At 35.5% G+C, this 9,749-nt stretch overlaps 1 protein-coding gene across 1 annotated transcript; it reads left to right on the forward strand.

The window, feature by feature from the left end:
- Positions 1–603: 603 nt before the first annotated feature.
- Positions 604–1,224, forward strand: LOC133310327 (uncharacterized). The gene has a single exon (XM_061511242.1). It carries the CDS (start codon positions 604–606, stop codon positions 1,222–1,224), a length of 621 nt encoding a protein of 206 aa, XP_061367226.1.
- Positions 1,225–9,749: the final 8,525 nt, after the last annotated feature.

A 9,749-nucleotide genomic window follows, 5' to 3' on the forward strand; every position in this document is an offset into this window, starting at 1 on the left:
CCGGGATCCACGAAAATGTACCATGATTTGAAGACGTCGTTTTGGTGGCCGGGAATGAAGCGTGACATTGCTGAGTATGTATCTCGGTGTTTGACTTGTCAAAAGGTGAAATACGAACATCAAAGACCATCGGGACTTCTTCAGCCTTTGGAGATTCCCGAATGGAAGTGGGACAGTATCGCCATGGATTTTGTGGTAGGACTTCCTCGTACGCGAGAGGGATATGATGCTATTTGGGTGATTATAGATCTATTAACGAAGTCAGCTCATTTCCTATGTGTTCGAACAACGTATACTACTGAGAAGCTTGCCAGAATTTATCTTCGTGAAATTGTGAGACTGCATGGAGTTCCTACCAGCATTGTAAGTGATCGTGATCCCAAGTTCACCTCAAGATTCTGGGAGTCCTTTCAATGAGCTCTCGGGACCCACTTGAGGTTGAGCACTGCCTATCACCCGCAGATCGACGGTCAATCAGAACGCACTATTCAGGTTTTAGAGGACATGTTGCGGGCATGTATTTTGGAGCAAGGAGGTAGTTGGGACCAATATCTGCCTTTGATTGAATTTGCTTACAACAACAGTTATCATTCCAGCATTCAAATGGCTCCATATGAAGCCCTGTACGGAAGAAAGTGTAGATCCCCTCTGTGTTGGACTGAAGTTGGAGAGCGAAGTATTTTGGGGCCCGATGTGATTCAAGAGACCTCTGAACAGGTGAAGAAGATAAGAGAAAATATGCAGCGAGCGCAGGCCAGGCAGAAAAATTATTACGACAAGCGTCATAAGCCTCTATCTTTTGAAGTGGGAGACCATGTATTTTTGAGAACCACACCCACCTCGGGGCTCGGCAGGAGAATGAGAGTCAAGAAATTAAGTCTGCGGTTTCTGGGACCGTATCTCATTTTGGATTGGATTGGGGAATCAGCGTATCGTTTGGCGCTACCGCCTAATTTGTCAGGGATCCATGATGTATTCCATGTGTTGCAACTGAGGAGATATCTCTCCGATCCATCTCATGTGTTACAGCCGGAAGAAATAGAGTTAAGGGAAAATCTGACGTACCAGGTCCAGCCGTTCCAGATCCTGGAGAGATCTGTTAAGCAACTTCGTTCAAAAGAGATTCCGTTGGTGAAAGTGTTGTGGATCAAAAAATCGGCAGCTGAAGCTACATGGGAGCGTGAAGACGACATTCGGGAATGTTATCCCGAATTGTTTAATTAGTAAGTAAATCTAATTTTGCGGACAAAATTCCAATTTGGTGGGGAGAGTGTAACATCCCACGTAATTAGGAAAATACACAAAATACCGTAAGGATAAGAATGCACGTGTGGAAAAATTAAATTCGATATAGATATATATATATATATATATATATATGTATTGTTTGTTGGCCTTCGAAATTATTGAGAACTAGCATAGGATTAAAACTAAGTTAGGAAATTATTGAATTATAGTATTAAGAGAGGATTTATTTTAAACTTATAAAGCTTTAATTCTAAAGTATAAGAATGTATAAATCATACCATAAGAAATAAAAGATGAATTGTAACTAAAAGAATTAAATAGGGCTTTGGAATGCATGATTTTATTGGTTTAACCTTTATGTTAGTATCAATTTGGGCTGGGATATTCTTATTACCCCACAATCTGTGTGGGCCGAGTTTTTAGGACCCTAGGAGGTGCTCATGTAATCAGCCCAATTTCACTTCATTTTGTCCAAATTCTATCTTAGCCTAGTCATTCCACAAGGTCACTCTTTATTGGTTGGCTATCACACATGGCAACCAACTCACACCTCTTATCTCCTTGTACGATGCGCTGTTTTGGGCAGAGGAGCGAGCTGATAACTTGTTTGGGTGGACAATCAAAATTCAGCTTTATGTCAATCTTAGTTAGCCTAATTTCTAACACCACTCAGCCTTAACACCTGCGCCCAATAAGGGAAGGGGAATGCAGTGTGCATGTATTGCCATTGGCTGGAAAATTCTGCACTTACCTTCACTCCCTCCTGCGCTGAAGTGAGAAGAATGGCTTGGGCATTTGTGGTTTATTTCTTCTTTAAATCGGCACTTAAGACTTCACCCCCTCCCATCTCTCATGCGCTGATTTTGTAGGAAAGGAGCTAGATTAAACCTTAATTTGAGCTTCAGGAAACTCAACTGTACCACCCTCTTTCTCTACCAAAAAACACAACTTTCCTCCCACTTCAACACAAATTAGTTGTCATCACTATCTACTGTTTTCATTCCTTCTCACACTTCAAAACCGAAGCATATGTACAGAGGGAACTCAATAATTTATTTCACATTTTTCCTTGTATCCTAACTGAAAATCGAGGACCTCTTTAGAGTGATACCAAAAATTTAATCACACGTTGTCCCTGCCTTCTTCATTCGACGGTGCACCATTTGTTCCAAGAGGTAACACATTGTTTTGTCTTGTTGTAACTTATGTGCGGCGACCTCTGTCACCTTCTTTAAAGGAGATATTTGTTCATAAACTAACTCAAGTTAATTTTCCTCTCCCTATCATATCCGCACGACCACTGCTTGAAGAGTGGGGCTGGCTATTTCGTGAATCATTAAGGGCTGAAGTGTTGTCCATTTGGTCTCCTTAGTGCGCTAGTAAAAGGTAAGCACAAAATTTTTGAACCTCTATCTCTGTCTTCTGTTCAGGCCGAGAAGCATGTATAGGAAGTGGTTTCTTATGTAATTTATTTTCTCTAGGTTCTGCCATAATGAACCCTCGGATCTTAGTTAGAAAGCATAACAAGTAAACTTGGAATTAATTTTATAAAAAAAAAATGGTAGTCTGTCTTGGTAGAACAATAGATAGATTAATTGAATTTTTGGAATTTTGCCTTAGAGGTTGATGAGGAACCGTTTCTGCACGTTAGATTTCTCCTCTGTTTTGCTGGAAAAATGAGATAAGATGGCATATGGGACACCTTACGTTAACGCATCATTAGAGGAAGAGTAGAAAAAAATCCCTAAGGGCCTTATTATGACAAAACCGAACCATTAGGATGTAAATGCTTAAAGTTTTCGCTGTTTAGCTAATAATGGGGCTGATGTATGCTATTAAAAATTAAAGTTAGAAATCTTCCATAGGAGAAGCATGAAAACCGATTCTGCCTTAGTGGAGTTATTAAAAGAATTTCCCACTGTAGAAAGTGTATAAAGGTTAAATTGGAGTCAAAAATAATATTTAGAAAAAGAACCTTACGGCCGAACACTATAGAAATTATTAAGCTTGGAACTTTGATGAATAAATTGAATGTACACTGATTTATTATACTGTAAAATAGGTGCGAAAAATCCTTGAGACGTTGGACTGTTTCGTTGTGAATCGGTAAAGTAAGTTTCGACGTACGAGGTATGTGTAGGCGGTATTACCTAATGTGACTATTGGCTAGTGTATGGAATTGTGATGTGTTGCTCACATTTGTTCTATGTATGTTATGATGATGATGAGCCAATGGTAAGAATATGAAAGGATGATATGATATATGCATGCATTTTACATCATAATACATTTTTCTGTTGGGTGCGATTGCATAACATGGCATGTATACTTGATTCATGACATCTTGAATATATATATATTTGTATTGAGGACATGTGACTGAGCATGCATCATATAGGCATGCCTGGTACCAGGAGAGAGGACTCTTGGCTTCAGTCCGCATAGGTTCCACAGTGGGATTCACCTTCATGGGAGCCATTAGGAATACCCACTATGATGCTACGCGCACGACGGTGCTATGAGCGTAAAGGAAAAAGGGCGTTATATACGCGTTATGATATATGATGAAAAGGATTAAATGTTTGAAGTGACTATTTATGATTTTATGCCTAGTTAATACTGTTGCATTTGGTTTTGTTGCCACACTACTGGGTTTATTCTCACCCCTTTGGGGCTGCAATTTTTAAATTGCAGGAGGACGTAAAAGCATTTGAGGACTTGGATGTTGAACTCTGTTATATTTTTGCTGCTGTCTGGATTTATTCACTGTTGACTGTTTTAAGCTTGGGATGACTGTATTATGTGGTACTTGATGATTTTTGGATGACTGTAAAACTATGACTTATTTCTGCTTTAAGTCTTTTTATGAACAGCGGCTGCTTTAAGAAATCTGAAATGTTTTGCGAAAGGGACTTTCTTAACGTTTATCAATTGCTGAATTTTTAACGATTTACGGACAACTTACGAGTTATGTATCGAGGGGCAAATGAACTCCGATTTACTATTATTTTATATGTGCGAAGCCCCAAGCGTCTACTTTCGGATTTCATTAACTGTACAAAATATTTTGAAAACTCGATTTTATATTAATATTTAAAGGAGTACAGTTTTCTTAAATATTCACCATTTTTATCAGCAACACATTTTAAGTTCTTTCCATCAAATTTTTCTTAGATTCATCTTTCCACAACAATTTCTCAAAGATCTTTTTTAGAAAAAGTTTTTATCTGTTTCCGCAACTCTAATAACGATTAGCAAACGACTCTCTTGGATGCATACAGGAGAGGGTGTTACAGGTTTGGACAAATTAAAATCTTTTTTTTTTAAAAAAAAAATGTTCGGTTTAAAATCCAAACCGTTTAAAACTGGTTCTGTTCGATTTTTGACAATAACCGAACCGAACCGCTCCATGCACACCCCTAATTGTGATCACTGGATTAGTTCAGTTTACAATCGTTATGCTATCCATGAGGATCTATCCGGAATGGTACATGATATCATATTCGAATAGTGATATGATCAGCAGTCATGTTCACAGATTATCAGGTATAGATTCTGTACATGTATGGGACTGTATAGATATTTTAAAATAAAAAGAAAAGATAAGTAACCTTGTTATTTAAGCAACGACTCATTATTTGTTAAGTTTTTCGCTTTAGAATTTAATTATTTTGTTCCTTAAGTACCATATGTGAATTAACAAACCAGACGGGAATGGGGTGTTACATTTGTCTTTTCTCTAGGTCTGACAACTATAACAACCCTAAATATTGTATCATGATTAATGAAGAATTATGATAATTAATAAACGAGACATTTCAGATGAAATAGTTTATGATTAAGTAAATTAGAAGTATGGGTCCAATGGACCAAAGACATAAGCATTAGGGATCCAATGAATTCATGGATCAAAGTATAACCCAACAAAGGAAGTTTTAATTCCATTTAATGTGGACAAGTCCAAGTGATACAAAGAAAGCTCCATATGATAAAGTAAAGTCCAATAAGGTAAATGAAACCCAAATCAAGTTAAAGCCCAAAGTAAGGCCATGACATAATAAACCTAAAGAAGTACTATATGACTAGGAATTAAATTAGAATTCTTTCCCTACAAGCAAGAAGCCCACGGTTTTACTAGAGAAAACAAGCTCTAAGAAGTCAATTTAAAGTGTCATAAAATCATGGAAAAATAGGCACAAATTAGGTCAGGTTAATAGGTTAAAGGTCCATAATCTTAAGGAATAAATCACGGTCCAAAATTAAAGGAAATCTTTTCCTTCCAAGCATTTAAAATCCGCGGCCTAGGTGTAGGAAATGAATTTGATTTTATTTGATTTTCAAGCCATTAAATGCAAATCGAATTTCCTTAAGTCAAGCCAGTCAAATTCCTTTAAACAAGGAAGTTAGGATTATGATGATTAGTAGTCAATCACTTTCCCTAAATCAAGCAAATTGATGACAATATGTCAATCAATCAAATAATTCTGTTTCTTAAATCAAGGAAGCAACCTTTATGACGATTAGTCACACCTCATCAATCCCTTAAATCAAGGGAGCAACTTTTAATGACGATTAGTCACACATCATCAATTCCTTAAATCAAGCAATCACTAAATTTCCTTAATCAAGGAAATTGACAGCATGTTCTTGTCCCTAAATTAAGCAATCTAACCTATGACAACAAATCACCACCTTACTCTCATTTAATGTGATCGAAACCTACCAGCAATCAAGTAATGGCAAGGCTTCTAGGTTGCCTATTTGAACAAGCTTTAGTCTCTCCTTTTTCCCTCTATAGCCGCGGCACTACCAAAGGAAAGAACAAAGAGTTTAGTTCATTTTGTGAAGTCCATGAATGCTTCGAAATGGTGAGTGTGTTAGTGAGAAATACCTAATTGTTCCAAGATCAAATACAAGCCTGGATCTTAGTCCTTCTTCCTAATAATTCCACCAAAGAACCCTTCATCTCTAAGCAAGAAAATCCCTCTTCTCCTCTCTTTAAGCTTGCGGCCTTGTATGTTCAAGGAGGAAGGAAGTTCATTCAAGAAGATTCAAAGTAGTCAAAGGTCAAGAAGTGTTTCCGTAAGTCGTTGATCATCATCAAAGGTAAGCCTATGAACCTTCTTGGTTAGGAATGACATGTAAAAGCATGAAAGTGATATCCTAAGTATATGATCCCTAGAAGGCCGAACCATGTATGATAATTATAAGCATGAAGAGATGTTTAAATGATATGAAAGATGATGAAATGATGATGTTAGATTAGCATGTTTAGTAGCCTAGGTTCTAAATCAATTTTGCATGATCATAACCTTAGTTGGCCGAATATATAAGATGATGTTTTGAATGATGCTCTAGGATTTAAATATGATAAATTATCAATAATGTTAGAAGCATGTTTTAGAAGTAATCCCTTAGGTATTTTAGGGCAATAAGGCCGAATGGTATGTAGCTAAAAGAGGTTTTATTTGATTAATGTTGAAAGGATCTAACCATGTTAAGTTAATAATATAATTGAAACCATGTTTTAAAAATTATATTCCTAGATGTTTATCTATGGTGGCTGAACCTATACATGCCTAGAATGAAATCTTTAATAATTCTATTAAGTGTTATGATAACCTAATAATGTCCTAAAACCTACACAAGTGGGTAAGTAAGCAAAACAACTCCTCTAGGTAATTAAACCTACAAAGCCGAGACCTATACATGGATAAAACACAAATGTTGAATGTTATATAAGTTACTAAAAGATGATATGATGATGTTAGGGAGTCAAGGGAGCAAACAGGCAAGTAAAGAGATCAAAAGTTGAAAGTATACAAGTAAAGAACGACAAGTACTGTAAGTGTTTACAGTTGTTGAAGTAATCTCTCTATGTATGCCACCATTATGAAACTATGATAAGTTATGGTCTGACTGCAATATGTTTATAGTGCTTTACATTATGTGATTATGATATTTTTGAAACTTAAAACCATGCTATTAAATGTTGGCCTGTGCACTGATACTCCAGTTGCAACCTGACGAGGACTCTGGGTATCTCCGTAAGTCCGTAAAAGCCGGTAGGAATATGATGATGATGATGATGGCATGACATTTTTATATGATGATGTTAAATGTTCCATTTTGTATTGTTATTATAAACTGTTGCAGGAGTAAGCGTCATAGTTGGAGAATGCTCCAGCTGTGAACCTTACTGAGATTTTCCCCAAAATCTCACCCCCCTTGACCACCCATTTCAGGAAAAGATGAAAGAAAGTAATAAGAAAGTTATGTGGGAAAGAAAGGGTAAGAGACTGGTACGTAAAGAAGAAGAAACTCCACCTACCTGGGAAGAGAAACTAAAGGATCTAACAGATAGAGGCCTATGGACTGAGGCTATGAAATTATTAATAGAAGCTTTTCCACATTATGATTTCGATGAAGCACTAAGTACACAATGGCTAGAGGAACCACAACCACATTATGACTGGGCTTATGATGCGACATAAATTATGTTTTTATTTATGATTAGTTAATCTTTTTGGGATTACATTAAATAATGTTTAGTGTTATTTATTTTGTATTGATGTTTTAACGCTTTTAATTTTATATAGAATAAGTATGGTTATGTGTTTCCATTCCGCACTCTGATATTTGCATTCGTAAAGTTTAAATTTAGACTTCCGCGCGTTGAATGCATGATGAAGGTGCACCCTATATGTATTTACATTTGGGGTGTTACAACAACCCTCTCTCCATCCTCTCTCCAGATCTTTCAATTACACATGACGACAAACTAATGGATTTGTCTCTCGTGCTATTTTAAAAACATCAAGAAAGTAAAAGTAATTATCATTCCTTCGACCTAAAATCTACAATTTGCAATCTATGTATAAATATTTATAATTATTAGTAGCATAGAAAAACCCATATGAATTGGAGTTCATGACTAATAGGTCAGTCCCATTCTAGGTAGGAAAAGCTTGAAAAAGTGCTACTAGGAAACTGTTAGGTAAGAGCAATGTTGCAAGAACTTTTATAAGAACTTCATAAAATTTATTTTATTGAATACATGTTTTTTTATTGATTATACATCTCATTTTGCGTAGTTGGCCTGAGGCTGAGCATCGGTTGAAGGTGGCGACGAGAGTGGGCGGTGGATAGGGATCTGAGATAGGGAGTTTAGACGGTGAGATCTGGTACTAATCTCGGAGTCATGGATTGGGGAGAGAATGCCACATTTGTGATACTTGTGAAAATGGTGTGGTGTGGTTTGTCTGGTTCTTCGATTCATGGCTAAGATGGGAAAATTCGCAGACCTAGAGAGAGAATGAAAAAGTGGATGAGAGAGAATAAAAAGGTAAAAAGGATTATAATAATTAATTGCCAGCCATTAGATTTGATTATGATCCAACGATAATTAAATTTGTTGCAAAAATGATAAACTTCTTTTGTGGTAAGTATAACTCCTCCCTTATTATATTACAAATAATGTATACTATTTATTTCTTTTGGGGAACGGATTCACTTACTACCAAAAAAGTTTATCACTTTTACAATAAATTTAATAGCCGTTGATTTCTGTCAATCTAACAGTTATAATACATTGGAAATTAATAACATTTATTGTGTCACATTTATTAATTAATAATTAATTCTCAATAAATTATAACCTTTAGATTGACAAAAATCAACAGTAATTAAATTAGTTTTAAGAGTGATAAACTTTTTTGGTGTAAGTATATCCTGACCCTTCTTTTTTATCACTAAATGTATAAAATCATTAATTAATTAATTCATTATCAATGAAATGTTATTAACTTGACATAAGGATTCAAAATCTAATATAATAAAAAAAAATCAAAAAAGCTATCCTGAGAAGAAATTTTATGTTAGATAGTGAAATACAATTATTTATGTTTATTTATATGCATAACACATTAAATTGGTGTAATTTTTATTATCTGATATTATAATTTATTTTGTATTATATTTTTACACACGGTTTGATTTTATTACTAACTCGCAAACTCAGATTCCTTGCATAAGGAACCAAATGATAAAATCAAAAATATTGTATCTAATAAATAGATAAAATCAATCTTTCCACATAATCATTTACCCCCTCCCCAAAATTTTGAATCATTTATCTCCCTAACTTAAAGTTTTATTATCACTTACCGGGGGCAAGTGATAAAAAAACTTTAAGTCAGAGGGGGCAAGTGATAAAAAAATTTAAATAATTGTATAAATGATTCAAAAAATTTGTGAGGGGGGTAAGTGATAATTGAGAAAAGTCATAGGGTTTTTTTAAGTTTTACCTTAAATTAATTATGTTACATTATAGATCAAGTCCAACTTGGCCCATGATGCCACCTACCCTCTCTTGGCCCAACATGTGGGCTTTACCAACTTAGGTCCATTAATCTTTATTGGGTCTATTCTTCAACGGTATCACACCATCCTCCAAAATGCTGATCAATGTTGCTGCAGGAGGATCCATAAGACAGTAGAAA

This window comes from Gastrolobium bilobum, unplaced genomic scaffold (genome assembly GCF_033153095.1).
Source record: "Gastrolobium bilobum isolate Gb01-03AN ecotype WA unplaced genomic scaffold, APGP_CSIRO_Gbil_v1 utg15840, whole genome shotgun sequence".
In the NCBI taxonomy this organism is placed as follows: domain Eukaryota; kingdom Viridiplantae; phylum Streptophyta; class Magnoliopsida; order Fabales; family Fabaceae; genus Gastrolobium; species Gastrolobium bilobum.